Genomic DNA, 27,459 nt, shown 5'->3' with positions numbered 1-27,459 from the left:
CCACTAGCTCGGCCGGGAGCCAGCGAGCTGGTCAGCAGCAGGATTTAGGGGCCCGAGGACAAACATCAGCTGGAGGATCCTCAGCTGGGCTCCCCGGGGCTGGAAGGGGAGAGCTCTGGGGGGCACTGTAGGAGAGTGGCCGCGCTGCACCACGAGGCGTGACGCTGCTCGCGCCGGGTTCGGCCAGCCGTGCAGGCCAGGACCCTTGAAAGCGTGCTGAACAGCTCGAGCAACGGGCAGAAGGCTTTCAGGGGGGGATGGGAAAGGCCAGACTTCTCTAATTAGAAAAGAGGTTTGCACTTAGTCACCCAGTGTAGCGCCTGGGGCTGTAACTCCAGACACTGCTGCGCAGAGGCTGACAGTTCTCTCAGACACCAAGCTGTCAGCCCGGGCTTTGTAACCAGAGACAGTTTCCACAGGGGAAAACAACCTCTGTGCTCACCAGCGGCAGAGGAGAGCCCTTCTGCTTCTACAGGCACTTCCAACAGGGTGGGGAAGAGCCCCAGTGTCACCCACCAAAGGCAGAGACAGCACTAGGGACGTCTGCCCCACGGCAGGTCCAGTGCAGCGGCTCTCAGGCACTTCAGGTTCACGACGACCCTCGTTGATGTGATGCGAGACCAGCTCTGGTTCTGTGGGAACCGTCGTCAGGAGCTCCCCGTCGTTGCTGCTCCCTTCTGGGCGCAGGGACACGGCACAGGCAGGCTACACGGAGCCTCCGCACCCGCAGGGTGAGGCTGGATGCTGCCCCGCTCACCTCCAGCTCACTGTGGAGGTGACTCTTCCACGGCAGCTGAAAGACAAAAAACAACACCATGAATAAGCCCTCAGCCAGCGCTCGATGAAGCTGCAGCGAGGAGTGTCCTGCAGCAACAGATGAGCAATGCAAACCCTGCCCTGCTGCTCCTGGAAGCGTCAGTGGCAGAGCCCAAGCAGGAGGAAATATCTCGAGGCTCGCGCCTTCCTCCTCCTCTCCAGCACGCCCGGCTTCTCCCAGTTATCCCAGGCCTGTGTTTGCAGTGGGATTGAGCAAAGGGCGCAGCAGCAGTCTCACAATAAAGCGGGCACAAGTCCAAGCCGGTCAAAAACAGCACTGGCCACATGGGAGGAAACCGCAGAGCGGTGCACAACTGCCGCCCCAAAGGTGGAGCGCGGCTCGGCAGTGCCAGCACCCCTCCCAGCTCACGGCCAGACCTGAAAGTGGCTGGAACATCAAACGTGTCGCCAGCTCGGGCTCTTTTTTGGAGAGGTTTCCAGGGGACTGAGCTGTGTGAAAGCCCGAAATGAGAGCTTCAGCCCTGGTGCTGAATCTCGCAGCCGAGCCTCTGTGAGCTCAGCCCCTGGGAGCCCACAGCCCAGCTGCCCAGAGCTCAGCATGACTCCAGCATGGGAAGGGGGGGTGCAGCTTGCAGCATTTTGCTCCCATGGCAAATTCCCTGCTTGTTCCTGAGCCCCGGGGACTTGGCTGTTCCCCCTGTCCCCTTCACGGCAGCACGCATCACGTGAGAGCTCGGCACTCATGGCAGCAACGGGACCGATGCCGCTGCGCTGGGGCAGCCAGCGGGCCTCCTCCCCTCGGGGCTGTAATTAGCCTCCTTGAAGTGGGCTGGGGCTGGGATCCCTCAGCCCAGAGCCGAGGCCATAATCGGCCCGGCAGAGGAGGAAGAAAGGCCCCCTCCAGCACTCTGGGCCAGGCTCCCATCGTACGCCCAGGCAGCGGAAGGGCAGGGTGATGCCACGGGCACGTTGTAACCACGCAGCGAGGCTGCCTTTGGCCCCAGCTGAGAGGAACCACAAAAACCATCGCTATCTTTTCCAAACCACAAGGGAGAGCCGGCAGCCAAAACGACGCCTCAAATCTCAGCTTCTTATTTCAGCAGCAGCAATTAAGAGGGCTGCTCTTTCGGGATACTCGGCACGCCAGCTCCCCACCAGCTGCAGCCCGGCCAGCCCACCTGGCTGGGAGCGCGTGAGCCAGCCTCTGCCACCCCTCTCTGCTCCCCCAGCCCGGGGGAAAACAGCAGTGCCACAGGGTGGTGAGGCAGAAGGGGAGTATTTCTGCACTTCAGGTTATTTCTGTTCCTCTAGATGGACAGGAATAATGCACAGCTATGTGCCGGGGTTGCTCGGCGCAGCTCTGGGCACAAGGCATTGTGTCTGGCTGGGCTGTGAGAGCAGGAATCTCAGCAGCAAAGCCTCTACTCACGCTTTACAGCCAGCAGCGTGTTCCCGTGGCAGCAGGCTACGGAGGTCACCAGGTATGGATGCGTCTCCTCCAGCTGCACAGGCCTCGGCGCTCCCGTCTCCTCGTCCTTCCTGCCCAAGCGTCCCCTGGCTCCTTTCCCCCAGGTGCACACCTCGCCGTCTGCAGAGGGACACAGCTGGCTGCACGCAGGGCTCCCGGTGGCCTTCACCGGGGAACTGCCTCCCTTCCACCTGGAGCTTTCTCCTGCCTCAACCAGCAACGTGGACTCGAGGCACAGGGAAGTCAGGGCCTGCTGCAGCCCAGCACGCAGGGGTTTAAGCCTCACCTGCTCCAATGGCCACGGTGAAGGCGTCCCCACAAGCCACCACGGTGACTTTCATGGCCTGGAGCCCCACCACCAGGTGAGGCACGCGACTGTTGCGGCAGGAGTTGGTGCCCAGCTGCCCGTGCTGGTTGCTCCCAAAGGTGTAACACTGGCCAGAAGCTGACAACAGAGAGAGGAGAAACAAACGGGGTGTCAAAGGATGTAAGGAAGCCCCAAACCTCTAACAGAGATGAGAAAAACAAAGGGGTGTCACCCGAGGATGCATAGAACCCCTTTTCTCTCTACCACGCTGAGCATCCTACTCCACAGAGCTCCAGTATTAGGAGCAGGCTGGCTCTTGAGCCTCTTTTAGGCTTTTATCTACAAGAAAGGGAGGAAGAGAGAGCAAAGGCAGCCCCCTCTCAGGGGTCTGGGCACCCACGCCTCACCTGTGACCGCAGCAGAGTGCGCCGTACCGATGTCAGCGCACACAATCGGCTCTTGGTTCAAGGGGGCTGACTGGGCGCACGTGAACACGGTGGCCTCTTCCACCTGGTCCTCCGGGGAAGGTTCTTCTGCTGATCTGATCTGGTCCAGGCCCAGCTTGTTACACCTGCAAAGAGAAAAGGGCAGCTCAGAGCTGGCTGAATCCAGCCTCAAATCCTGTGCCCTAGCGTAACTGCAGCACCAGCAGTGAGAAGCTGGGGAGCAGCATCACAGGGAGATGTCTTCTCGAGACCATCCTTGTGGTGGACAAAGCAAGGGCCTGAGGAAGCTGTAAGGCAGGCTCTGAGGTCTCCCAGACCCTCGTTTCCCCTACCTGTTGCTCCCGCAAGCGAGAATCTGGTTCTTCACTGTGAGGACCATGGAGGAATCGATGCCACAGATGACCCGCTGAGCCTCGTGCTCCGGTGGGACTGCTACCTGCTGGGGGGAGTTATGGCACTCCAGGGTGCCCAGCCCAAGCCGACCTGGCAGGAGGAACAAAGCAGGACACAGCTGAGGGCAAGGCACAAGCTGAGCACACCCCCAGGAGCCACTGCATCGACGGGGCTGCCTGCGAGAGCCCAGCCTGGGACTTATCACCAGGAAAAGCAGAGAAACCCCAAGCACGGGGGCCCTGGTATGCGGTGAAGCAGCTGCAACTTGTCCACACCCACCCAGCCTGGCACATCTGGAGCGGACTGCAGGCGAGCAGGGCCACGTGGGAGCAGGCAACGGAAAGCAGGAGCCCCGTTTGGCACAGCAGAGCCCTTCTTACCATTATCCCCTCTGCCCCAGGCAAAGACTTCCCGTTCGTTGGAAACTGCCAGGACGTGGGACGCGCCACAGGCCACCTGCACCATCTCGTAGCCCAGCAGGGCCTCCACGATCTTGGGCTGGCAGGGGAAGAGCAGCAGCCGTCAGCCGAGACCTCCCAGCCCGCCCGGCTGCTCCCATCCCTCCCACCCTGTCCCCCCCACCCCCCTCGAGCCCCAGCGCAGCGTTGGCACCATCCCAGTTTTCATCCAACACAAACACCAGCGAATTTTTTTTGTTTTTCTGTTCCAAACAGCCTTCAAAGGGTTTTAAGAGACTACGTGCACGCAGCGCAGAAGATAACGCAAACATCTCAGGGGCGGAAGAAAGCAGCCAGCACAACGGTTTGGAGAGGGAAGAGGTTGAGCCGAAGGGCTGGGATTCGCCCCCCTGCCCGTGCGGGGAGTGCCAGGGGCTGTTAACGCCCGCTCTGAGCAGGCAGGGGCTTGGTGCAGGTTGCGTTGGCTTGAAAAGCTCCGGTGCAGAGGAGCCGTGAGCCATCGCCACGTCCTCGTTAGGGCGTGGGGAGACGGCGATCTCCGCGGTTCGTCCAGCCCCTGCTGTGACCTGCTGTTAGATCTGACACCTCGCCGCAGCAAGCCTCCTTCTCATTATGTGCCTGAAGTGAAAAGCACCATTTGCTGGGAGCTGGCTGCTGCTCCCAATTGGTTTCCCCCCCCACCCCCCAAGCAATAAACACCCAGCAGCTCAGCTCCGGCCGGAGCGAGGCACAAATGAGCCAGCTGACCACAGAGACAAATGGCACCAGTCCCCGGGCTCGGCTGGAAGCCATCGGCTGCTGCCACATCCGAGGGCAGGCAAGGAAGAAGCTGGAAGGGAACAACAGCCCCTCAGCCCCGGCGCTGGGAGCCAATCGGAAACACACAGCTCTTCTTTAAATACTGGCTCTTTTGAAAAATAACTTTTCTCAGTGAACCCTGGCAGCTGCAGGCCAAGAGTGAAGCAGGCAGGTGTGTGATTGGAGGCAGGCTCCAAGCTGGGCGCCTGCCAACAGCAACCACAAGGCAGCTCTTGACTTCCCCCGCGCTCAAAGGGATCATTGTGCGGGGCGGGGGGGAGAGGCTGGAGAGAAAAAGAGAGAGGCAGGTTGGGCTTTTTAAAACCCGCAGCGACGAGGAGAGGAGGGGGAGGGCTGCGGATGCCAGAGCACGCCTGGGATGCACACCCCTGGCGCTGGGATGAGCCGTCTCACGTGGCGGATAAAGCGCAATCCGTCCCCTGCCCCGGGGGGAGCAGCGTGCCCGGCCTCTCAGCGACAAACCTGGCTGACGTCCGTGAAGTTTCCGTGCCCCAAACAGCCGTTGCTGCCGCTGCCGAAGGTCATGATGATGCCCCGGTCTGGGAAAGCAGAATGAAGTGGTGTTAGTGGTACACGTGATGCCCTGAGAGGCACGCAACACACACACAGAGCCCGCGGGGGCTTCAGCAAGCTTCCAGGGAGCAGCAGCCTCGATGCGCCGCGACAGCTCGCCAAACAACCATCAGGGTGATAGCGGGGCGCTGAGATAACATTGGTGCAGCTGTGTACGCAGGAGCTGCTGGCTGCACGGCCTGGCAAGGTGTTAAATACACAGAGCTGCTCAGCGAGCAGCCGCCCAGCAGAGCGCTGGCAGGAAACGCCACGGGGAGGGAGGACAAACACATGCTGGTGGGGTTGCTCGTCTGTCATCTACCGCCCTGAGCCCCGGCAGAAGGGCAAACAGAGCTCCCAAAGGACCCCCGGGAGGGTTTTGCTCCCTCAGGTTGGTGTGCGTGCTCTCCTCCTAGCCAGAAAGCCTCGTGGCTCGCTTTAACAGGGCGTCAGGCCCTGCCTTCCTGCAGCTGAGGACAACCAGCCCCCCCAGGAGCTCACAGAAACCCCTCGTGCTGACTTCTTGTTGCTGTGCCAGTCCCCACCAGTCACTGCCTGTGTCCCTGTCACGCTCGCACAGTACGTGACAGAAAATGCCTGAAGTTCCCAGACATTCCTCACGCTCCAGGCCCCACTGCTCAGGCCATTTCTGGCTTCAGGTGACACCGCTGCAGGCAGGACAACAAACTGAATGCATTTATTGCCTTCCCCATAGCAGACGGACCTTTGGGACCTGGCTGATCAGCGGCACATCATGTGAGGTCCTGTGATTCGTGCCTGCCCCCACCTGATGCTCCACAGCATGCCACGGAGCCCTTCATTTCATCCCAGCCCAGTGCATCTCCCAGTTCTGCTCCAAGCAGGTAGCCCAGGCTGTCACACTGCGTTTGTAACAGCACCAAACCAGGCCGGGACTCAGGTGGGACTCATCCAGGCACCAAACCAGGCAGTCCTGGGACTCATCCAGGCAAAGGCACACGGCAGCAGCTCACCTGTGAGACAGGCTGTGAAGAGATCGCCGCAGGACACGTGTTTGATGGTCACACCGGACTGGCCCTCCAGAAAACGGGAAACAAACTGAGGCTGCAGCTGCTCGGTGGCTCCTGGCAGAGAGGGGCCTCCTGCAGCACCCATCGGGGGAGCCTGGAGAGGAGAAGCAGCAAGAGATGAGCAGGAGAATCAAGTTAGGCCCCTTCCCACAGTGCCATCCACGTCCTGGACTAGACTGTGGTCTGGGGGACGCAGGGCCAGGACCTGTGCGGTGAGGGGAAGTTTCTCCTCCTCAGAAATCACCTCGGAGCCCTTGGTGGCCGCTGCCCGCCCCAGGTTCCCCGCGGCTCACCTCCCACATGATGAGCCGCCCCGATTTGGTGACCCCGGCCTTCTGCGTCCTGCCTGCAGACACCTGCACCACTTCGGTGTTGAGCATGGGCAGGCGGAGCGGGGTGGTGATGCCGCTCCCCCAGGTGTAGATGGACGACAGGGGAGGAGGGATTCCCGTCCTGGCTGAGCCACCTCGAACACCTGCGGGTCAAACAGCGACGTTTCTTACTGTCCTCTCTCCCGAGTGCCTCTCTGACCCCCCGACACCCAAGAAAGAGGTTTTTTTTTTTTTTGAAAGCCCCCTGCCAGGACTCACCCCGTGGCCGGGCGCTGCTCACTCGTCCCCCCGTCCGGCCGTGGGTCACTGCTGGCACCGGAGCCAGGGGCTTTTCAGGCCTGCCAAATGAAAGCCCAGTCCTTACCGCCAGCTCAGGGCCACCCCAGAAGGTCTGGGCAGACCTACAGCAGAAGCCACAGCTGCCTAGCTCACAGAACTGCCTCGGCAGGTGCTTTAAGCCACCTGAGAAAGGGAAGTCGGTATCAGCGTGCTTCCCCCCCGAGCTCCCAGCTCTCTGTTACCGCCACGACAAGCCCACACCTGCTGCGGCCACAAGCCACAGGGCCTGCAGCTGCTGCACCTTGGGTACTGCAGCAGAACAGCACGGGGACAACCCTTTGTGGGGCTTGTAACACAGACAACGAGCTGGTCTGACGCGTCGTGAGCCCCGGCAGCCCCTCCCGAGGGACGCAGCCGCAGCAGGATCGCTTGCCTCCTCATTTTAACGCTGCCCACGTCAGTGTAGAGGTTGAGAAGGGGGCGAATGCAGATGGCCTGGGCCATGATCTCATTCAGCTGCGGCCGCTTGGAGGGGTCCAGGTTCAGCATGCTGAGGATGAGCTGGCGCAGGTCGGGGCTGTACCTGTCCGATATCGGGGCGAACGTCCCGCTCATGATCTTCAGCACCAAGGCAGGGAGATTCTGGGAGAAAACAAGACAGAGACGTACAGTGGCTGGGCAGGCAGAGGCGAGGCCAAGGCTTAAGACACTCTCAGCACTGCCCTCTGCCTTCACACCATCAGGTGCAGCGAGGACTGAACCAAGCAGGCATTTTCACCTCTGTAAGGGATCACAGCTCCCTGCACCGCACGCAAACCCGATCTGTCTTACCGCAGCTTCAAATGCTCTCTTGAGGCTGGCGAGCTCGTACAGCACACAGCCCAAAGCCCAGATGTCGCTCTTCTGGTTGTAAGGCTTCCCTTCGCAGAGCTCTGGGGAGATGTAGCACGGAGTTCCCACAACCTGAAAGGGATGGAGAAATCTACAGCGACGCTGTGAAAGGCAGGAAGGTGGAAGGAGAACAGCTTGGTTTACAGCCCAGGGCACTGACTGGCTGGAGCACCAAAGCTCAGGGGAGCTGGGTGTTTGTTCCCCGGTGTCAATGTCTGGCTGACAATCTTGGTAAAAAATATGAGGATTTGCCTCCTGGAGGCCTCCCTTGCACATACAGAGATTTCCTCTCATTTTGCTCCTGTTCACTTGAGAGAATCAAAGCCCAGAGCAATGAGCACGATATAAACGCCCAGCCAGGTCTGACCAGGTAGGGAATGATACCAAAATTTCAGGCACAGAGAGGACATTAAGGCAGGGCAGGACAGAGGGGCACTGGCAGGAATTCAGGTGCCAGGTGTGTGTCAGATGAGCCTGCAAACACCACCCCTTAGCGTGGCAACAGGAGAATCTCAACTGACCCTCACCAGCGGGCTCAGACACCCCATCCTCTCCTCTCCCAGGCTTGGGCAAGCAGCTCTTGCCCACTTTTCTGCAGCCTAAAGAACCACAACAAATTCGGGCACGAAGCTACCAGCCTGTATGAACTCCGAGGAGCAAGGCAGCACTGTGCAGCCTACTGTGAGTATCCTACCTCCAACCTTACTCCTACAGCAGCTCCCCAAAGACCATCAGGAGCCAAGCCCAGCGTTTCCAGCCTGCTGCCGTGGCTGTAAGCAGCTCCCCTGCGAGGCCAGGCCACCCACCGTGTAGGCTTTGCTCTTGCTGCTCAGGATTTTGGAGATGCCGAAGTCCCCGATCTTGACGATCATACGGTGCTTGTCCAAGAGGATGTTCTGCGTCTTCAGGTCGCGGTGCAGGATCTGCTTGGTGTGCACGTGGTGAAGAGCCAGGAGGATCTGCACGAAGAAGTGCAGGATGGTGTCCTCATCCAGCAAGGAGTTGCAGCGCTTGTGAATAAACTCTGCCAGCGTGCCCCCTGCAAAAGGGCAGCCAAGGGCTGTCAGCAAGGGTGGCTGCACGGGGCAGCACGAGCCCAGCCTAAAAACGTGGGGGATTTAGCATCTTAATGAGCCAAGCACATGGGAAAGAACACGTCCTGGTGGGACATGTGGCACGTTCTCTCCGTGCGGAGAACAATGGCAGCACAGTTGGTGGGATGAAGAAACAGCGAGGGAGAAGTCGCTGTTGACACACTGTCAAAGGCAGCAGGAAAAAGGAACGCGAAAATTACAGCTCCTGGAGCCCTGTCAGGACACAAACCTCGATGGCAGAACAAGATAAGCCTGTTCTGCAGACAAAAATTCTTGCAGTCCAAGAGGCCACGTGGCACTGAGAGGCCCCTGTCGAGAAGGAGAGGTCTCGATTCAGGTTTCCTGCGAAACTTTTAACAAACGCTCATGCAAATGTTGAGTTAATCTTACACTCCACGGCAAGTCTCGTTAGAAATCACATCTTCCCACACAGATCTGTGCGACCAACAGCGTGGCCAAGAGCTGACAAAAGGAAACATAAGCGAAACCCAAACCCGGGGCAGATGGTGGAACACTTATCATCGGCAGGGGTGTCAGAAATCTCTTTGTATCTGTTAGGAGTAGCGGGCATAAGGCATGTGAGCACAGAAATACGGGATGGCTGGGGGTTGGCAGGGACCTGTGGAGGTCCTCACGTCCACCTCCTGCTCACTACAGACGATTGCCCAGGCCCACGAGCAGATGGCTTCTGAGGATCTCCAGGGAGGGCGACTCCAGCACCTCTCTGGGCAACCTGTGCCAGCGCCCAGCCACTTGGCTCTTGGTCAGCTTGGCACCCACCAGGACGCACAGATGCTGCTCTGGAAAGATCTATAAGGGCCATATCTCCTCCAGAAGGCCTCGTTTGTAGTCCTGGGGGTTTCTGGAGGACAAAGTGAGGCCACAGCAGATGGACCCAAGGCGAGCTGAATGTTCAGCGTCCCCTGGAGCTGTCACAGGCTCGAGGGGCGAGCGAGGCGCACCTGGGGCGTACTCCATGGCTATCATGAGGGCCTTGTCCTCCAGGAAGTTCTCGTAGTACTCGATGACGTTGGGGTGGCTGAGCAGCTTCAGCACCTGGCACTCGTTCTGCGCCGCCAGACGCTCATCCTTGCTCATCTGCTCCACGGGGATCTGCTTCAGGATGACCAGCTTCTGGTCGGCCTTGCGCAGGCACAGGTGGACGATGCTGTGGGGACACAAGGGGGGGACACACAGAGAGCCCTTGGGTGACACTTGGGCCTGGCCTGCCGCATTGCCATGGCAACGAGGCCTGCATGGCAACCCCTTCCCCATCCCGGGGGGGGTGCCATGTCCCCCCCTTTTCCCGTTACCATGGCAACAGCCAGGGTCAGCCCCCACCCCAGGGTGCCACACTGACCCCCGCGTTGCCATGGCAACGGGCCCCGGAGCCTTGTTGCCATGGTAACGAGGCCTGCGGCCTACCACCCCGCGGTACCCTGCCGCCCCCCACCCCCTCACACCCCCACCCCCGGAGCCCCCCTCAGCCGCCAGCCGTCCCCCCTCACCCGAAGGCCCCTCTCCCCACCACCCGGATCCGTTCGTATTTCTCCATCGCTCCCCCTGCAGGCCCAGGCCCCCCCCGTCTCCATGGAGACACTTCCGGGTTCCTCTACGGCGGCCGCGGGCGGACAAAACTCCCCGCTCCGCGCCCGTTATCCGCCCCCCCCACACTTCGTTTTAGGGCCGTTCTATGGCCACGGAGCCCCCCCGGCGGCTCCTCACCGCTCCCCACCCCACCGGGGGGTCCCCTCCTGGCTGTTGGGTGCCCCCATCCCCTCCCTGCCGCCTCCCCAAGCCAGCTTTGCCCCCCCCCCCGGACCCCTCTCGGACCCCCCTGGGGGGGTCTCTGGCACCGGGCGGGGAGGTCTCTGGCACTGGGGGGAGCTCCCTCTGCTCCAAAGAGGGGCACAGGGACAGCGATGGCACTGCCACCCCCCCCCCCAAGCCATGCGGTGTGGCCGTGCTGCCATCTAGCGACACCCAGCACGGCGCGATGGGGGCTGGGGGGGGTCCCCAGAGCCCCCCCGTAGCAGTTTGGGGTGGTTGGGGGCGAGGTGACAGCGCTGGGACACCGAGGGGGGGCTCCAGGACACGCACACAGTGCCTGGGATGGATGTGTAACGCCCTGCGGGTGGGCGACGCCTGGTGTGCACTAAAGGGGCCTCAAAGCCCCCCCAGCCCCAGCCCCCCAGCATGGACATGCAGTGCCCAATGCATGCCCACGTCTGTGCAATGCCCAGGATGCACGTGCAGTGCTCGATGCACACACACACACATGGAATACCCAGCATGGATGTGCAATGGCTGATGCACACCCACGTGCAATGCACAACATGCACACGCAATGGCCAATACATGCATGCACACATGCAATACATGCAATGCCCAGCAGGGACAAAGAATGCATGCACACGTACGTGCAATGCCCAGCATGGATGTGCAATGCACGGCATAGATGTGCAATGGCTGATGCACACATACATGTGTGCAATGTCCAGCATGGATGTGCAATGCCTGCACAGACATGCAATGGCTGATGCACACACACACACACGTGCAATGCCCAGCACAGACATGGGACGGCTGATGTGCACACATACACACAATGCACAACATGGACATGCAATGGCCAATGCATGCGCACACACGTGCAATGCCCAGCACAGAGGTGCAAGGCCCGATGCATGCACACACGTGTGCAATGTTTGGCACAGACATGCAATAACCAGTACACAGACACCTATGTGCAATGTTCAGCATGGACATGCAATGCCCGATGCACACCCACACACGTGTGCAATGCCCAGGAGGAACGTGCAATGCCCAGTGCACAACCCCACATGTGTGCAATGCCCAGCATGGGTGTGCAATGCCCAGCATGGACGTGCAATGCCCAATGCACACCCCCACACGTGTGCAATGCCCAGCATGGACGTGCAATGCCCAGCATGGACATGCAATGCCCAATGCACACCCCTACACGTGTGCAATGCCCAGCATGGACGTGCAACGCCCAGCATGGACGTGCAATGCCCAATGCACAACCCCACACGTGTGCAATGCCCAGCAGCAACGTGCAATGCCCGATGCACACCCCCGCCCATGTACAATGCCCAGCGTGGACGTGCAACGCCCAACGCACACACACAACCGTGCAACGCCCAGCACGGACACGCAACGCCCCATGCACACCCCCACACGTGTGCAAACCCCATCCCATACCCACACCCCCCCCACTCCTTCCCCACTCCCTCCCTCCCCCCGCGCAGCCGCACTTCCCGCCACGAGCTGGCGCCGGCGGGGCCGGGCGGAGGGGGGCGTGGCCGTGCGGGAATTAAAACACCAAGCCCCGCCCCCGGCCCCGCCCCCAGCGCCCGGCAGCCCGCGCCAGCGCGCGCCCCGGGGCGCGGGCGCGGGAGCCGAGCGCGATGGGCCCCGGGTGGCGGGCGCCGTCGGTGGCGCTGGTGGGGGGCAGCGTGGCGCTGTTCGGGGGGCTCCGCCGGGCAGCCCTGGCCCTGCCCCGACCCGCGGCCGTGCGGAGCCGTCCCGGCAGGGTCTGGCGTTGGGGGAACCTCCTCGTCTCCTTCGCGCACTCCGTGCTGGCCGGCCTCTGGGCCCTGTTTAGGTACCGGGATGGGAAGTTGGAGGGGGGTGCTAAGGGGTGAGGAGAGTGGCGGTGGGGAAGTTTTCTCGCATGCTTGTACTCGGATAGGGGTCCCCTCGGGAGCAGGACACCCCCCCCGAGCATGGGAAGCCCCGGTTTGGCCCGGCACCCGGGTGGGTTTGGGGTCCCGGGGCTGTACCCGCTGTGCTCACCCCGTTTTCCCCCTTTTTCTGCTCCCCCCCCCAGCCTCTGGCAGTCCCCGGAGCTGCTCTCCGACATCCAGGACGGCTACAGCGTCTCAGGGCACCTGCTTGTCTGCTTCTCCTCAGGTAAGCAGCCACACGGCCGGGACACGCTGGGGACACATTTGGGACACAGCCATCCCATGGGACTGCACCCACCCAGCCCAGGGACCCCACACCTCCTGCTTTGCCAGCAGCAAGCCGCCTGCATGGCACCAGCGCCCCAGGGCACGGCTCCACCACAGGGCTCCCTACACAAAGCATGGGCTCGCTGCCCTCCTCAGGGCACCCCAAACCCCTCCTGCACCCCGTTTCCCGCAGCGGGGTGCCGGCATGCAAGCCTGACCCCTCCATGCTCTCCCTCATCCCGCAGGCTACTTCATCCACGACAGCCTCGACATCATCTTCAACCACCAGTCCCGCTCGTCCTGGGAGTACCTGGTGCACCACGCCATGGTGAGCACGGGGAGGGGACGGGACACCTCGGGGTGGGGGTTGCTGTGCTCCTGGGGCCGTGCAGCGAGGCGAGCTGCAGCCCTTCCCTGCGCCTCGCCCTGGCTGCCAGGTAGGTTGTGCATCCAGGAGCCCAGGGAGCCCGGCGGGGCAGGACGGCTGCCAGAGGCGGCTCCTGGCGCCGGGAGCCAGACAGGCTGCTGCTCCCTGGCACAGGGGCACGGCTCGGTGCTGGGGACGCTGGCATTGGGGACTGAGATCCGCCCTCGGATCGGGTGCCCGCGGGGTCCCAGGGTCTCCAGGAGGGGATCTGAGCGCTCCCACCACACCCAGAGCGTAGTGGGGAAGAGCTCGCACCCCGCGGGGCTGTGCCCAACCCGGGAGCTGATCCATCCCCATCCCCTCCTCCCAGGCCATCTCTGCCTTCGTCTCGCTCATCATCACGGGCCGCTTCCTGGTGGCGGCGATGCTGCTGCTGCTGGTGGAGGTGAGCAACATCTTCCTCACCGCCCGCATGCTGCTCAAGATGAGCAACGTGCCTTCGCCGGCGCTCTACCGGGCCAACAAGTACGTCAACCTGGTGATGTACTTCGCCTTCCGCCTGGCCCCCCAGGCCTACCTCACCTGGTATTTCCTCCGCCACGTGGAGGTGCAGGGCCAGGGCGCCTTCCTGACGGCCAACCTGCTGCTGCTCGACGCCATGATCCTCATGTACTTCTCCCGCCTCCTCCGCTCCGATTTCTGCCCTTCCCTGCGCCAGGGGAGGGACGTGGACGGGGAGAAGTTCCTCATAGACTGAGAACGCCGGGCTCCTACCTGCTCTTCATGTGCCTTAGGGCTCGCTCGCTCCCCACCCCGCGGCCGCGGGCCCTGCGTTCACCCCTCTGCAAGCCGCTGCTACCCTGCTGGACCAGCCCGACAGCCGAGCGGATGCCACCGAGCCCTGGGGATGCCCCCAAACCCCTGGGGCAGATCCTGGGGAGGAGCAGCCCGAGCCTGCTTTCGGCGCCAGCGCGGCCAAGGGGTGGCTGCGTGGCGCAGCCGATGGCCGGAGAGGGCTGGGAGGGAAGGGCCGCGGCCCTCCCGCGGTGGTGCTGGGTGCTCTGTGCATTAAATGGGTCTGTTCACTGCTGCCGCGGCGTGCCCAGGCTGGCTTTTTATTATTTTTCTTTCTTGTTGGGAGGAGGAGGAGGGCTGAGGGCATGGGAAAGGATGTGCCCCAGCTCCCAGGGGAGGGCAGGGAGCCGGCACCACGCCAGGGATCCCCCCTCGGGGATGCATCCAGCACGGTGCTGAAAAAGCAAAGCTCCGGCTCTCCCTCGCTTTCCACTCGTGTTTTTCCTTTCTGTTTCCCCTCGGGGGTGAGCTCCTGCACCCCAAGGGCCGTGTAGGGATAGGGGGAAGGCATCAGGAGAGGGGCTGAACCCGGCTGTGGTCCCTGAGTGGAGCCGTGACTCACCCGGCAGCCACGTGAAGCCGAGCTGGCATGGGAAGGCCGAGCGAGGCCACGGCTCTTCCTGGAACATCGCTGCCTGCTCAATCCCCCCGGGGCTGCCTCCGCCAGCCCCGCTGCCTCCAGCAGCTCCCCACGGAGCCAGGGCGCAGCTCCCATGGGGCTGGAGCTGGCCCTGCCGGTCCTGTGGGGTGCAGGAGCGGTGGGAAGGCAAATGGTGATGTTGTGACAGCGCCGGGATCACCCCGGGCTGGCTACGAGCAGCGGGGCTTTGAGGGATTCCTGCCCACAACCTGCTCCCGGGTGGGATCGGTCCTAAAACAGCAGCTCAGGCAGACTGCAGGTCAAATGAGGATGGAGGGGAAGAGGCTCGGCTGTGGGGTTGGATCCTTCCAGGGCTCCCCGACCCCGCAGCTGGCACTGGGGGCTGGGTGTTGGCAGGAGATGAGATGGAGACACAGCGCTCGGGGCCGTGCGTGGGCAGGGATCTGCTCCAGCCCCACAGCAGCCCCCGAGGCTCCCCACGGGCTCTCCTCCTGCCCCAGCAGGCCCCAGCCTCCCCCCCAGGAGCTCTCCTGACTTCCACCGCATCCCCCCCTGCTGCAGCTGAAGCCCCCCGGCCTCAGCACCACCCCCACCTGCCCGTACCCCACACGGTGAATCCCCAAATTGCATTTTCCCTCCCATCACCTCTCCCCCAGTCTCTCCCAGTGCTCCCACCGCCCTCCTGCAGCACAGAGGGGTTGGGCATCACCCAGTTCCTCCAGCAGGCACCCCAGTTGCCTCCCAGTTTCCACCAGCAGCACCGGGCCAGCTGTGGGGCGGGCCGGTTGCCAGCCCCGAGCAGGAGGCAGGCAGAGGGAAGGTGCCAGCCTGCAGCAGCCATCGGGAGAAGTTGAAGGCAGGGTCAGGGCAGACTGCAAGTCATGCTGATGTGAAATCCCTTCCCAGCCCAGCCTCCACATCACCGGGGAGGGCTGCAGCCTGTACCCATTCCTCGTTCCGCATTGGGGCTCTCCCTGTGGGGTGAGCATGGCGAGGAGAGGAGCTCCTCCAACCCCAAATCGCTTTTGGGGTGGCCGCAGCTCGGATAGGAACAGGGCACGGGGCTTGGTGGGTACCCTCAGAGCCCTTGCTGCTGCTTGTTCCCTTCTCAGAGTGCTCCAGAGCCCTCACGAGCATCAGGTGCAGCTGCAGGAGGGGTTTGTCTTGGGTTTGTCCTGAGTCTGTCCCAGGTCCCTGCTGCCCTGATCCCTCTTCAGCCTTCCCTGGCCCCATACACCGTGCCAACAGCCCCCGCTGTCTGTTTCAAGCCCCTGACTTAAAGAAGTTGAGGGGTTGGGAAGTTTCTGGCCTGCACCTGAGGTGGCCGAGCAGCCACAGAAAGGAGCAGCACGGAGGGAAGCAGCGCTGAGCCCTCGAGGTTTCTCACCCAAGGGAGCGTCACCACCCGCCTCCCTCAGCCCCAAAGTTGCCTCCGGCCTCTCCCACAGCCTCCCATCCTCCCCAGCCCCTACAGCACCTCCACGCTGTCCTCACGAAGTATTCCTGCAGCTGGTGGAGGCTCAGAGCTACCCCAAAGGGTTTGGGGGCTCTCCCCCAGTACCCGGAGCCACCCCACAGCAGGGGAGCTCAGGGAGGTCCGAAGCCTTGCACTGCGTGAAGGGAATCTGCAGCCAAGAGCAGCTAAAAAGGGAAAAATCGTGACCTACTGCCCCAAAAGAGCAGCAGCAATCAGGGGAGCTGCCCCTCAGGACCCCCTACAAGAGGCTGGAAGGGAACTGGCTGTCCCCCCGCCTCTGCTCGATTGCTCCGATCAATATTTGGCCACCGCCTTCACCGCGCCTCTCAGCACTTAACGCCAATTATCTCTATCAGCACTCCACCTCCAGTCCCTGCTCACCGAGTGCTCCGAGTTCTTAGGGCTCTCCAAGCACTCCAAAAAGCTGCTTTCATCCCAAACGTTGTGGCAACGGGGCCGCCCAAACAGCAGCTGGCTTGGAAACAGCCCCTGGTGAGGGACCGTGGGGAGGAACCACGGGGAAACCGGGCTCCAGCTCACACGCTGCAACGAGGGGAGCGTGGATGGTGCCAGAAAAAAAAAAACACAAAAACAAACAGAGTGCCTGCTCTTGTGTTAGCTTGAGGGTTTCGGAGCCTGCAGCCTAAGCAAATAGTTTAAGAGGTGGGAAATGGCCCGGCACCCAGCTTGCAGCAGACCTGAGCTGTGAATGTGGTTTTGCTGCAGGTAGCAGCGGCCTCCCAGGCTCGTGGTGCACCCCACGGGGGTTCTGTAGGGCGCTGGGAACCACCACAAATATTTACTAATAGCAGCGTGACAAAATGCACCAGGATAGCAGCACAGTGCTGTGCACAGGTACCTGCACCAGGAGAGCGTCGCCTCACCGGGGTTTTACCCGCAGAGAGACCGGGTCAGCCCCGCAGGACACCCCAGAGCAGGGAGGTGCCGCACGTGGGGCGGCCCCGCAGCCCCTGAGAGCCTCTCCCGGGGCAGCTGGCTGCAGGAAGGAAAAGGAAAACAGGAAGGAAAAGGAAAGCAGGGACCCCGTTTGCTAAAAACGGAGCCCCAGCAGTCTCCTGCAGGCTTTTCAGGATGGGCTGCGCAGTCATAAAACACAGCAGGAGCCCCTGGGTGGTTTCACAGGGTTTATTGTCCCGTCTGTACAGTCCTCCATGCAGCTTAGATGATTCCAATCTGCAAAGAAGCAGAAGGGGTTGAAACAGCTGGCAAAGAGGCAGAGCCTCTGCCAGACATCGCCACCACACATCTCCCACATCCTCCTGCTCTCTGAGGACAGGTTTCCTCCTCCCACACCCGCCCAGGTGCCTCCCATCATGGTTCCACACACCACCGGGATCCCCATGCTGCTCCCCACCACCACCTCCTGCTCCCCACAGCTCTACCGAGGGCTAAACCCCGAGCCCTTTGCAGCAGGACGGCCACCTGCAGTGAAATCCCTTCCACCCAGTGCCTTTGGCACCGTTTTCCCCCGAGGGAGCTGCCCACAGCGCTGGCTGAGAACACTGTGGAGCCAAACACCACTTCAGACACGCCTCCTGCCTCCTCTCCCACCCCTTCACAGCTCCCAGGAACTTCCCCACAGAACTCGGTGGATTTTATGACCAGGAAGTGTTCCTGCTTACAAACACTCTCAGATCCTGCCCAACTACAAGGATGCTGCAGTAGCACCAGCGTGCTTCAAGCACCACCAGGTGCAGAAAATGAGGTAAGAAATGGAAACGTGACAGATTTCCATGATTTCTCACCTTGTTGGCTACATCCAGCGCATCATAATCTGGAGCCAGTCGGACATAAGCCTTTTTCTCCCCATCAGGCCTAGAGTGGAAAAGGAGAGATCAGCACAAGGACACGCCATTCCTCACACCTACTCCATCCTCCTACTACGGGATGTGCATCAGTGGTTCCTTTGGAAACATCAGTTTGCTCAGGGGTAAAAGATGTTCACATCATCTGCACAGAACTCCCTCGGCATTAGAAGAGCCCCCTGCTAAAGCCAGCTTCCTGCCTGCCACTTTTTTACACTTCCACTAAGATGTGCTCAGTCAAAAGTTGCATTTTTTCAATATTTTAGGACTGGAAATGCTACGGAAATTAATTCCACGCTTCCTGAGAGCCCCTGCAGCACTGCTGAAACTCACACGTGTTCAAACTTTCTGTCAAAATCCACGCTGAGCACCTGAAGTACCAGACACCCACTGGTGACCTGATCTCCCCCTCTCACCTGATCAACGTGTTGACCTTGGCCACGTCGATGTCGTACAGCTTCTTGACAGCCTGCTTGATCTGGTGCTTGTTTGCCTTGACATCGACGATGAAAACCAGAGTGTTGTTGTCCTCTATCTTCTTCATCGCCGATTCTGTTGTCAAGGGGAACTTGATAATGGCATAATGGTCCAGCCTGCAGGAGAAAGGCCCCTGGGTTAACAAAAGGATGGCAGGAGCTGTACCTACGCTTCAGAAGCTTTCAAACACCAAGTTTGGGGTGCATCAGTTACCAAAAAAAGTTTTAATCACAAACTCTCAGGCTTTGGTCGCTTGAAATCATCACCTGCACCCCAACACGGTGCCACCAAAACAGGGCTCAGCCCCAGGAGCAGCACAATGGACAAGTCCCACCCTCAGACCCACAAAGGGGGCCAGGATCCCACACAAGGGGCCGTCCCCACCCCACAAACACCGCGGCAGCTGCACCCCACACGTACTTATTTCTCCGTGGGGCACTCTTCCGCGGATACTTGGGCTGCCGCCTCAGGCGTAAGGTTTTGGGCCTCCGGAAGGTGGGCGACGTGCGGATCTTCTTCTTCTTGTGGCTGTGGACGCCCTTCAGGACGGCCTTCTTGGCCTTCAGCGCCTTGGCCTTCGCCTCTGTCTTCGGAGGCACGGCTGTGACAACCACCGGGTCAGCACAACGAAGGATCTGCGGGCCCAGGGGGCTCCCCGAGGGGGCACCCCCACCGGCAGAGCCCCTCCGAGGGGCCCAGCCCCCCCTCAGCCCCCCTCAGCCCTCAGGCCCAGGCCTCCCGCTGCAGGCCGCTCCCACCCCCTCCACGTGCCCGCGGCCCGGCACCGCACCGCGGCCCCCGGGAACGCCGCAAACCTCCGGAGCCGAGCCCCAGGCACCCCCTAGACCCCGCGGGGAGCCGATCACACCGCCCGGGGGCCGCCCGCCCCTCACGGCCGCCCGCGCTCACCCTCCTTCTTCGCCTTGGGCGCCATCTTGGGCCGCCGGAAGCCGAAAGGGGTCTCCCGCCCCGCGCCGCACGGGCTTATAGCCCCAAATCGCGCGAGATCTCCTTGCTCCCCTCTCGCCGCGAGGCGTGCTGGGAAGCGTAGTCCTTGAGGTGAGACTCTCCGACGCATGCGCGGATCGTTCTGTAGCCCGCGGGGCATTATGGGGGTTGTAGTCCCGCTCCCCTCCCCGTTGTCACCGGGGGGGGTCCCGGGAGGGGGGGGTCCCGGGGGTCCCGGAGGGGGGGTGGGGGGAGGCGGCAGGGCCCGGGCCGGCAGGACCCGCGGTGCCGGCCCCTCCCCGCCACGAAAAGGCCCGAGGGAGGGGCCAGGAGGGCGGGGGCGCAGCGCCGAGCAGAGGGAGAGGGGTAACGGGGTAACGGGACCCCCCCGGGGACACTGGGGGGGGACATCGGGGGGCAACCGGGGACATGGGGACACAGGGACGGGACGGGACACGGGGCTGAGGATGCCCCAGGATGCACGGAAAGGGGATGGGGGGGGACAGGGAGGGGTAAGGGGGACGGGGGGGGCGGGGGGGGGCGTGGGGGGGGGCACAGGGGGACGTGGGGGGGGGGACAGGAGAGATTTGGGGACATAGGGACATGGGGCGGGGAGTGGGGGACTGGGGGACACAAGGGACTGACTGGGGGATGAGCGGGACGTGGGGAGGGTGGGACTGGGGGATGGGGGACAATGGGATTTGGGGACAGGGGACATGGGGACATGAGGCGGGGGGCAGGGGGACATGAGGCGGGGGACAAAGGGACGTGGGGACACGAGGGGTTGGGGATGAGTGAGATTTGGGGACATGGGGACAGCGGGAGGTGAGGAGGAGTTGACTTGGGGACAGCAGGGCTTGGGGGCATCGGGACTTGGGGACTCGGGGACATGATAACTCATGGACACAGGGAAACTGGGATTTGGGGACACGAGGAAAGCAAAATTTGGGGACACAGGCGCAGCGCCGCCCCCTGCTCCGTCCCCCCCAGGCCTCTCGGCGGCCCTCAGCCCATCCCCGTCCCCGCTCCGTCCCAGCTCGCCCCGCTGGCCCCAGGGGACCATGAACGTGCTGGCCCCCGTCCGCAGGGACCGGGTGATCGCCGACCTGCCGCAGGTGACCGAGGAGGGGACAACAGCCCCTGGGTGGCCTCTGTGAGCCCCACGAGCTCACCGGGGGTCCCTTTTTGTGTCCCCCCCTCTCCCCGTGGCAGTGTTTTCGGAAGGAGGCCGCCCTGCACGCCCGCAACGCTTTCCACCCCAGCGTGGCCAGCGCCTGCCAGGAGCAGCGGACGGGCACCGTGGGGTGAGGAATCCCCCCCCCCAAAAAAAAAAAACAAAACTAGGAAAGGGGGGGGCTCGGGGGTGTCCCCCCCCAAAAAAATTAGGGGGGTCCCTACGTTGGGAAGGCGCCGCGTGGCTGCCGGCGCTGCCTGGATGCGTCACGGCGCAGGAATGCAGCTGGGGGGGGGGCGCGGGGGTCCGGGCTGGGATTGTGGCTGCTGGTTTTGGGGGGAGATAACGGGGGGGGAATGGGGAGGATGGGGATATTTTGGCTTCCCAAAATGGCTGGTGTTGAGGGGGGGGGGGAGGTAATGAGTGCCGTGCCCCCCCCCCCCCCAGCAGTGGCTGTGTTCTGCTCTGCCCCGCAGGTTCAAGATCTCCAAAATCATCGTGGTGGGGGACCTGTCGGTGGGGAAGACCTGCCTGATCAACCGGTAACGGGCACTTTTTGGGGGGCTGGCACAGTGAGAAGAGCCCCCCCCGGGGGGGGTCTGACGCTCATCTCCTGCTCCTCCCCCCCCACCCCCAAAAAGCTTCTGCAAGGACACCTTCGACAAGAACTACAAGGCGACCATCGGGGTGGATTTCGAGATGGAGCGCTTCGAGGTGCTGGGGGTGCCCTTCAGCCTGCAGCTGTGAGTTGGCACCAGCCCCCTGCCCCCCCCAAAAAGCACCCCCTGCCCCCCCAAAAGGCTCCCGCTGCCCCCCCTGACCTCCTGTCCCCAATTTTCCCCCCCCTCCAGCTGGGACACAGCCGGCCAGGAGCGCTTCAAGTGCATCGCCTCCACCTACTACCGGGGGGCACAAGGTGAGACCCCCCCCCCAACCCCATGTCCCGTCCCCGCCGGCCGTCCCCGTCCCCATCTCACCTCTCCCCCTCCCCTCCAGCCATCGTCATCGTCTTCGACGTTAACGACGTGGCGTCCCTGGAACACACACGGTAGGTGACACCCGGCTAAGGAGGATGGGGACATGCTAGGGGGGGATTTGGGGACATTTGGGGGGATCTGGGGGGTCACAACCCCGGGCAGCGCTCGGCTGGTGACGGTGGCACCCGCAGGCAGTGGCTGGCTGACGCCCTGAAGGAGAACGACCCCGCCAACGTCATCCTCTTCCTGGTGGGCTCCAAGAAGGACCTGAGCGTGAGTGTGTCCCCCTCCCTGGGACCCCCCCGGCTGTGTGGGGGCCGTCCCCAGCCCCCCCCCACACCCCCATTTTTTGGCAGACGCCGGCGCAGTACAGCCTGATGGAGAAGGACGCGCTCAAGGTGGCCCAGGAGATGCAGGCGGAGTTCTGGGCCGTGTCCTCGCTCACCGGTGGGTCCCGGATGAGGGGTGGGGGGTTCAGGTGGCCCCCCCCTTGGTGAGATGAGGGGCTCAGGGGGTCTTATCCCATGGGGCAGGGGAGAACGTGCGGGATTTCTTCTTCCGCGTGGCGGCGCTGACCTTCGAGAGCAGCGTGCTGGCGGAGCTGGAGCGCGGCAGCGCCCGCAGGATCGGCGACACCGTGCGTGAGTACCCCCCGCTGCCCCCCCCCGGGTGTCCCCCGCTGCCCCCCACCCACTCCTTTTTCCCTCCAGACATCACAAGCAACCAGAGCGACCTGTACCAGTCGGCGCCCCGCAAGAAGCCCAAGTGCTGCCAGTGAGGGGGCAGCCCCCCAGCGCAGCCCCCCCCGTAACGCCCGCGTCTCCGTACCAAAGAGCAGCGGCCCCGGCCCCCCCCGGGGAGCCGTCCCTGGGGCCGGGGCTGGGCAGGGACCCCCGTGGCCCCCTTAGCTATGCAAACCCACTCCGGGGGAGACGCCCCCAGCCTTCCATTTGTTTGAATAAAACGTGTTTTTTTATGCTTTTTAAAAAAGGCGTCGGGCCGGCGGGCGCAAGGCAGAGCCAGCGGCAGGGTGCAGGAGGAGTTGTTATTTTCTTGCTTACGCCCAAACCCAAAGCGGGCAGCAAATGCCCCAAACTGGGGGGTGCAGCGTGCCGGCCCCAGCATCATTCCCAGCCCGTTTGGTGGCCGTCGAAGCGTGGCTGCAGGCGGGGGGGCACGCAGTGGGCGCACTTGTAGCGCTCCCGGATCCACCGCGCGCCCTCGCTGTCCTCCATGCAGACGGCTGCCACGCCTGCGGGACGCGCAGGGGGCTCAGCACCCGCTGCGGCCCCCACGGGAGCACCCCGGGGTGCCCCCTTCCTACCTGCCACGACCCCCCCGAGCCGCTCCACCAGCCGGATGGCCGCTCGCATGGTGCCCCCGGTTTCCACCCACTGGTCCACCAGGAGGACGCGCAGACCTGGGGAGGGGCAGAGGCTGCGTCCGAGCGCCCGGTGCCCTGCGCCGGCAGCCCCCCCGTGACGGGAGTGCCCCCTGGGCTCACCCGGCGAGACGGTGTCGGTGCGGACCTCCATCACCTTCTCCCGGCCTGAGTAGTCGGTGTAGGGCTCCGACAGCGTCTCCACGCAGAGGTGCCCGGCTTTACGGATGGCCAGGAAGCCCTTGCGCAATGCAACAGCCACGGCGGCACCTGGGGGGTGGCCGCGGTGCTGTCAGCCCCCCGCGGGGACAAGGTTTGGGGACCCCGGGCTCGCCCGCATCCCCCCTCACCCAGGATGAAGCCCATGGCATCGATGCCGGCCACCAGGTCGATGGGGTCCCCCTGGAAGGGCTGCAGCAGGTCGGCCACGCAGTCCTGCAAGGCCTGGGGAGACAGCGGAGGTGCTGGGTGCCCCTAAGGGTGCCCAAACCTCCCGGACCCAAAGCCCACCCGGGTGCCAACCCCCCCTGGGTGCCCCTTGCCCGGGTGCTGGGTACTTGCGGGTGGCAGTAGAGCCGGGACGGGTCCAGCCAGGCGTAGTTGGGACCTTTGGTGTTGGGGGCCATCAGCGCCAGGTACCAGCCCTTCTCGCGGGTGGCAGGGACGTGGCTCAGGTCCATGCGCGGGGACTGCAGGCGCTGCGAGCACGGGGGGGCTGCGGGTGTGCAAGGGGGTGAGACCCACACCTTGCAGGGCTCCCCATGGCTCGGGGCACCCCAACTTCTCCGTGCACACCCCAATTTCCCCATACACACCCCAATTTCCCCATACACACCTCAATTTCCCCACACACGCCCCAATTTCCCTGTGCACACCCCACAGCCCTGCGCCGGGCTCCGTACCTGGGTGCCTGTGGTGAGGCCGAGCAGAGCGGGACTGTCACGGGGACCCAGAACAGTCACAGACAGCGACAGCTGAGCAGGGGCAGCCCCGCAGTGCCGGGCCCCCCGCCAGCACCCTCGGCCAGCGGGGACCTGGGCCGGTGCCAGGCAGGAGCCGTGGCGGTGACGTGCCCCCAAGGGGGTGGCAGGGAGCACCGGGGGGGTCACACCCCTGCGAGCGCGTCCCCAGCACCCAGAGGTGCCAGGGCTGGGTGTGCAAAGCATCCCATGAGTGTGAGGTTTGGACATGGCAGAGCCGTGCTCAGGGTGCAGCTTTTTGGGGTCTTTGGGCTTCTCGAGGCCACGCACGTCCCCGCTGGGGCCTCGGGCACCGTCCTGCCCTGTCAAGCGCTGGCTGCAGCGGCCAGGCTCCGCGTCCTGACTGCAAATGGGCTTTGGCAAAGGGGAGCCTGCGAGGGGTGAGGAGCCTTTGGCAGCTTTCTTGGGAGCTGCCAGCCCCGGCTGAGCACAGACCCCAGGAAAAGCTCCATTCAGCTGGGGGCTGCGTCGTCCCCGTCTGCGTCCTGCCCACAGCACAGCCCCGCTGGGTGCTGCTGCTCCTCATGTCCGTCGTGGCCATGGGGGAGTGTGGCTGGGGCTGCGAGGGCTGGCACCTTGTGGGGTGGGGGACTGGAGCACTGCTCCCGCTGGCTGCACTGGCACAGGCTGCACCGTGTGGAGCTGAGCTGTGCCGTGCCAACTGGGGCATGCAATGCCGTGCCATGCCGAGCTGTGCCAAGCAATGCCATGCCGAGTCGCACCATGCCACACCATGCCATGCTGTGCCGTGCCATGCTGTGCCAAGCAATGCCATGCTGAGCTCCACCATGCCATGCCACGCTGAGCTGTGCCATGCCAAGCTGTGCCACGCCGTGCCGTGCCACACCAAGCTGTGCCAAGCAATGCCGTGCCAAGCTGCACCTTGCCATACCATGCCATGCTGAGCCATGTCAATCTGAGCCGTGCCATGCCATGCCAAGCCATGCCATGCCATGCCATGCCAAACTGTGCCATGCTGAGCTGTGCCATGCTGTGATGTGCCATGCCATGCCACACCAAGCTGTGCCAAGCAATGCCACGCCGAGCTTCCCCATGCCATGCCAAGCCGAGCCGTGCCGATCCGATCCTTGCCGTGCCGTGCCGAGCCGTGCCGCCCCGCGGTGGGCGGGCCGTGCCGTGCCGAGCCCCGCTATAAGGCGGCCCCTCCGCGCTGCTGTCCCCGCGGTGCCATGTGCGCCCCGCGGCCGCTCCTCCGCCTCCTCCTCCTCCTCCTTCACCTCCTCCTGCTGGTGCTGGTGGTCGCCCCCGGAGCAGCCCCGAGCCCCGGAGCGGCCCCCCCGGGGCGGCCCCGAGCTCGCCGTGGGCTCACCTACCCCGGGACGCTGTGGTGCGGAGCCGGGAGCAACGCGGATGCCTACGAGCAGCTGGGTAAGGAGAGAAGGAGCCTGTCCCCGTCCCTCGGATCGTCCGTCCCCATCCCAGGGCTGGTCCTCGTCCACCAGTTTGCCCCATTACAGGGCTGCTCCATCCCAGTCCCCATCCTGGTGCCATGATCCATCCCCGTAGCACGGTCCCAGTCCATCCCGCTCCCATTTTGGTCCCCAGGTGCTGGTCCAGTCCCTGCCCCAGTGCTGGTCCAATGCGGTCCATACCCAGACCCTCCCCTGATCCCCATCCCGGTGCTGATCCCATCCTCATCCCCAGACTGGTCCCAGTCCAACCCAGCCCATCCTGCTCCCACTCTCACCCCCACTGCGGTGCTGGTCCAGCCCCAATCCCCATCCCAGTCCCAAGCTCCGTCCCTCCCAATTCCCACCCCAATCCTCACCCCAGCCCCACCCAGCCCCCTGCCCTTCCTGCACCCCTCAGGGGAGCACCGGGACACCGACCGCTGCTGCCGGGACCATGACCACTGCCAGCACGTCATCCACCCCTTCACCGCCCGCTACGGCTACCGCAACCTGCGCTGGCACACCATCAGCCACTGCGACTGCGACCGCAGGTGAGCACCCCCGGGTCCCCAGGGCTCTGTGTGTGTGTGTATATTTGGGGAGGGGTCCCCCCGGTCTCTCCGTGACCCCGGTGCCGTCCCGCAGGTTGAAGGAGTGCCTGCAGCAGGTGAACGACACGGCCTCGCGCGTGGTGGGCCAGGCTTTCTTCAACGTCATCCGGGTGCCTTGCTTTGAGTTCGCCTACAAGGAGGAGTGCGTGGAGCCCTACCTCTACGTCTGGTGAGTGTGTACCCCCCTCCCCGTGTGTCCGGCCCCCCTGCTGTGTCCCGCACCCACCCCTGACCCCGCGCCGTCCCCACTCCCCGCAGGTGCAGGGCGTACAACACGGTGGCCGTGGCGGTGCCCAGGGAGCCGGTGCTGTACGAATTCGGCGGGGAGCTCATCGACAGGGCAGCGTGGCCGGAGGGGGACGATGCCCTGAGCCCCCCCTGGGGAGGAGGAGAGGTCCCGGCGCAGCGCCATGCCCGCCTGCTGCCCGCCGCCAAAGAGAGGAAAGGGATGAAGGATAAGAAAAAGAAGGGGAAGGGGCTGAAGAAGAAGAGCCCTGGCGAATTCGGGGAGCTGAGCCACGATGCGCACGCCGCCCACGCTCCCCCCGGTGCCCAGCCGGGTTCGGGGGCGCAGGACCCGCTGCCGGAGCTGGGGGAAGCGGCTGGGGGCAGCAGGAAGAGGAGGAGGAGGAAGGAGAGGAACAGAAAGAAGAGGCTGAAAGGCAAAGCTGAGCTGGAGGCCGTGTGAGCCCCACTGCCATGGGTCCGGCTCCCCGCGCGGGTCCTCGCTGTGTTAATAAAGTAGGGCGTCGAGCAGATGGAGCCGTGTGGAGCGGGGAGGAAGGAGCATGCCGAGGGGGAAGCCTTGGGTTAAGGCTGCTGATGGGATGGGGAAGGGGGAAGGGGGTCTTGCTGCCTGACCTGCCTGCGGGCACTCGGCTGGTCCTGGTGCACAGCCCCTGAGAAAGGGAAAACCCGAGGGTCTGCAGGGTTGGGCCGAAAGGAAAAGGTCTGAAGGGGCTTGAGGTACTCCCCAGTATTCATGGAGGCTCATGTCATGTTCCTGAGGATGGCGAAGTCACCTCCCTGGGGAGGGAAGAGCCCAGCTCCTGTCCCCACTCCGGCACAGGGCATGGGTTTGGGGTCCCTGCTCCAGCTGGCTGAGCTCCAGCTCCCCGGGGAGTTATTTCCCCGGAGCAGCAATGACTGAAATGCAGCGCCCCAGCTCTGCACCCCTTTTTCCCAGGCTGGGAGCGAGGTGCTCAGCCCCAGCAGCTCCTTTTGCAGCCCCACCAACACTCGGACCCTGCCACTGGGAAGTGAGCAGCTCACAGGCGATGCACAGGGCCGAGCAGCCCCTGTCCCACCCCAAAACACGACACAGGGGCCAGGGGCAGACGCGCTCAGTGCAGCCGATGCCACTTTCACAGCCCCAAGAAGGAGGCAAAGCAGTGCCCAGCTCGCAGCATCGCTGCACGGGGAGCTGGAGCCGGGGTGGGCTTCTCGGGGAGGAGAGGGGTAGAGGGGCCCCGTCCTTCCCTGGGGACTTCACACACTGCAGGAGCTATGGGGTGTGGGACAATGGAAGCTTTTCCAGCCCTGGGACAAAGGCAGAGGCACAGGCAGCAAT

The 27,459-nt window shown here is 63.4% G+C and overlaps 6 protein-coding genes across 11 annotated transcripts; 3 read left to right on the top strand and 3 right to left on the bottom strand.

Annotated features, from left to right (window-relative positions):
* Window positions 1-261: 261 nt before the first annotated feature.
* On the bottom strand, window positions 262-10,437 carry NEK8 (NIMA related kinase 8). 3 transcript variants are annotated; one of them, XM_084493221.1, is made up of 15 exons: window positions 10,335-10,437; window positions 9,789-9,994; window positions 8,539-8,771; window positions 7,673-7,804; window positions 7,275-7,483; window positions 6,821-6,900; window positions 6,524-6,705; window positions 6,174-6,324; window positions 5,092-5,168; window positions 3,772-3,889; window positions 3,331-3,481; window positions 2,960-3,123; window positions 2,532-2,690; window positions 2,207-2,365; window positions 262-793 (listed from the first exon to the last, which is right to left on the bottom strand). In XM_084493221.1, the coding sequence occupies exons 1-15, from the start codon at window positions 10,379-10,381 to the stop codon at window positions 765-767; spliced, it is 2,097 nt and encodes a 698-aa protein (XP_084349347.1). In that variant the 5' UTR covers window positions 10,382-10,437; the 3' UTR covers window positions 262-764. The 3 variants fall into 3 exon arrangements, with proteins under 3 accessions (XP_084349347.1, XP_084349348.1, XP_084349346.1); XM_084493222.1 differs by having other exon boundaries at window positions 8,539-8,756; window positions 9,899-9,994; window positions 10,335-10,428; XM_084493220.1 differs by lacking the exon at window positions 10,335-10,437 and having other exon boundaries at window positions 9,789-10,246.
* A 1,773-nt stretch (window positions 10,438-12,210) lies between these two features.
* Window positions 12,211-14,260, top strand: TLCD1 (TLC domain containing 1). Its single transcript, XM_084493223.1, has 4 exons — window positions 12,211-12,454; window positions 12,680-12,762; window positions 13,049-13,131; window positions 13,541-14,260. Exons 1-4 carry the CDS (start codon window positions 12,258-12,260, stop codon window positions 13,925-13,927), a joined length of 750 nt encoding a protein of 249 aa, XP_084349349.1. The 5' UTR covers window positions 12,211-12,257; the 3' UTR covers window positions 13,928-14,260.
* A 2,975-nt stretch (window positions 14,261-17,235) lies between these two features.
* On the bottom strand, window positions 17,236-19,449 carry RPL23A (ribosomal protein L23a). Its single transcript, XM_084493224.1, has 5 exons — window positions 19,316-19,449; window positions 18,827-19,007; window positions 18,346-18,522; window positions 17,870-17,939; window positions 17,236-17,297 (listed from the first exon to the last, which is right to left on the bottom strand). Exons 1-5 carry the CDS (start codon window positions 19,338-19,340, stop codon window positions 17,283-17,285), a joined length of 468 nt encoding a protein of 155 aa, XP_084349350.1. The 5' UTR covers window positions 19,341-19,449; the 3' UTR covers window positions 17,236-17,282.
* Window positions 19,450-19,632: 183 nt separating this feature from the next.
* RAB34 (RAB34, member RAS oncogene family) lies at window positions 19,633-22,495 on the top strand. 3 transcript variants are annotated; one of them, XM_084493215.1, is made up of 11 exons: window positions 19,633-19,728; window positions 20,345-20,469; window positions 20,567-20,658; window positions 21,005-21,070; window positions 21,170-21,271; window positions 21,380-21,444; window positions 21,525-21,576; window positions 21,697-21,778; window positions 21,862-21,952; window positions 22,039-22,146; window positions 22,216-22,495. In XM_084493215.1, exons 2-11 carry the CDS (start codon window positions 20,416-20,418, stop codon window positions 22,281-22,283), a joined length of 780 nt encoding a protein of 259 aa, XP_084349341.1. In that variant the 5' UTR covers window positions 19,633-19,728; window positions 20,345-20,415; the 3' UTR covers window positions 22,284-22,495. The 3 variants fall into 3 exon arrangements, with proteins under 3 accessions (XP_084349341.1, XP_084349342.1, XP_084349343.1); XM_084493216.1 differs by having other exon boundaries at window positions 19,669-19,720; XM_084493217.1 differs by lacking the exon at window positions 19,633-19,728 and having other exon boundaries at window positions 20,256-20,469; window positions 22,039-22,142.
* Window positions 22,496-22,533: 38 nt separating this feature from the next.
* LOC311421404 (adenine phosphoribosyltransferase-like) lies at window positions 22,534-23,905 on the bottom strand. 2 transcript variants are annotated; one of them, XM_084493219.1, is made up of 6 exons: window positions 23,789-23,905; window positions 23,444-23,601; window positions 23,237-23,330; window positions 23,010-23,156; window positions 22,830-22,925; window positions 22,534-22,757 (listed from the first exon to the last, which is right to left on the bottom strand). In XM_084493219.1, the coding sequence occupies exons 2-6, from the start codon at window positions 23,564-23,566 to the stop codon at window positions 22,630-22,632; spliced, it is 588 nt and encodes a 195-aa protein (XP_084349345.1). In that variant the 5' UTR covers window positions 23,567-23,601; window positions 23,789-23,905; the 3' UTR covers window positions 22,534-22,629. The 2 variants fall into 2 exon arrangements, with proteins under 2 accessions (XP_084349345.1, XP_084349344.1); XM_084493218.1 differs by having other exon boundaries at window positions 23,035-23,156.
* A 1,149-nt stretch (window positions 23,906-25,054) lies between these two features.
* Window positions 25,055-26,645, top strand: PROCA1 (protein interacting with cyclin A1). The gene is made up of 4 exons (XM_084493214.1): window positions 25,055-25,255; window positions 25,697-25,829; window positions 25,924-26,058; window positions 26,148-26,645. The coding sequence occupies exons 1-4, from the start codon at window positions 25,057-25,059 to the stop codon at window positions 26,575-26,577; spliced, it is 897 nt and encodes a 298-aa protein (XP_084349340.1). The 5' UTR covers window positions 25,055-25,056; the 3' UTR covers window positions 26,578-26,645.
* Window positions 26,646-27,459: the final 814 nt, after the last annotated feature.

Source organism: Aythya ferina (genome assembly GCF_964211825.1).
Source record: "Aythya ferina genome assembly, chromosome: 19".
NCBI lineage: Eukaryota > Metazoa > Chordata > Aves > Anseriformes > Anatidae > Aythya > Aythya ferina.
The sequence above is the reverse complement of the archived record's forward strand: the minus strand, read 5'-3'. Positions and strand labels throughout refer to the sequence as shown.

Excerpts from the sequence above, each read along its gene's own strand:
- NEK8 (XM_084493220.1), bottom strand. The coding sequence starts at position 10,200 with ATGGCAACGCGGGGGTCAGTGTGGCACCCTGGGGTGGGGGCTGACCCT. Across the intron at positions 3,890-5,091 it reads ACTTCACGGACGTCAGCCAG|CCCAAGATCGTGGAGGCCCT; the intron begins GTTTGTCGCTGA and ends TTCCCCTGCCAG. Across the intron at positions 794-2,206 it reads CACGCTGCTGGCTGTAAAGC|CTGCCGTGGAAGAGTCACCT; the intron begins GTGAGTAGAGGC and ends TTTGTCTTTCAG.
- TLCD1 (XM_084493223.1), top strand. The coding sequence starts at position 12,258 with ATGGGCCCCGGGTGGCGGGCGCCGTCGGTGGCGCTGGTGGGGGGCAGC. Across the intron at positions 12,455-12,679 it reads GGCCTCTGGGCCCTGTTTAG|CCTCTGGCAGTCCCCGGAGC; the intron begins GTACCGGGATGG and ends TCCCCCCCCCAG. Across the intron at positions 13,132-13,540 it reads ACCTGGTGCACCACGCCATG|GCCATCTCTGCCTTCGTCTC; the intron begins GTGAGCACGGGG and ends CCCTCCTCCCAG.
- RPL23A (XM_084493224.1), bottom strand. The coding sequence starts at position 19,340 with ATGGCGCCCAAGGCGAAGAAGGAGG. Across the intron at positions 19,008-19,315 it reads GCCCAAGGCGAAGAAGGAGG|CCGTGCCTCCGAAGACAGAG; the intron begins GTGAGCGCGGGC and ends TGGTTGTCACAG. Across the intron at positions 17,940-18,345 it reads AAGGTCAACACGTTGATCAG|GCCTGATGGGGAGAAAAAGG; the intron begins GTGAGAGGGGGA and ends TTTCCACTCTAG.
- RAB34 (XM_084493217.1), top strand. The coding sequence starts at position 20,416 with ATGAACGTGCTGGCCCCCGTCCGCAGGGACCGGGTGATCGCCGACCTG. Across the intron at positions 21,577-21,696 it reads GCGTCCCTGGAACACACACG|GCAGTGGCTGGCTGACGCCC; the intron begins GTAGGTGACACC and ends TGGCACCCGCAG. Across the intron at positions 22,143-22,215 it reads CCCGCAGGATCGGCGACACC|ACATCACAAGCAACCAGAGC; the intron begins GTGCGTGAGTAC and ends TTTTCCCTCCAG.
- LOC311421404 (XM_084493218.1), bottom strand. The coding sequence starts at position 23,566 with ATGGACCTGAGCCACGTCCCTGCCACCCGCGAGAAGGGCTGGTACCTG. Across the intron at positions 22,926-23,034 it reads GCCGGGAGAAGGTGATGGAG|GTCTGCGCGTCCTCCTGGTG; the intron begins GTCCGCACCGAC and ends GCCCCTCCCCAG. Across the intron at positions 22,758-22,829 it reads GCTCGGGGGGGTCGTGGCAG|GCGTGGCAGCCGTCTGCATG; the intron begins GTAGGAAGGGGG and ends CGCGTCCCGCAG.
- PROCA1 (XM_084493214.1), top strand. The coding sequence starts at position 25,057 with ATGTGCGCCCCGCGGCCGCTCCTCCGCCTCCTCCTCCTCCTCCTTCAC. Across the intron at positions 25,256-25,696 it reads GGATGCCTACGAGCAGCTGG|GGGAGCACCGGGACACCGAC; the intron begins GTAAGGAGAGAA and ends TGCACCCCTCAG. Across the intron at positions 25,830-25,923 it reads CACTGCGACTGCGACCGCAG|GTTGAAGGAGTGCCTGCAGC; the intron begins GTGAGCACCCCC and ends GCCGTCCCGCAG.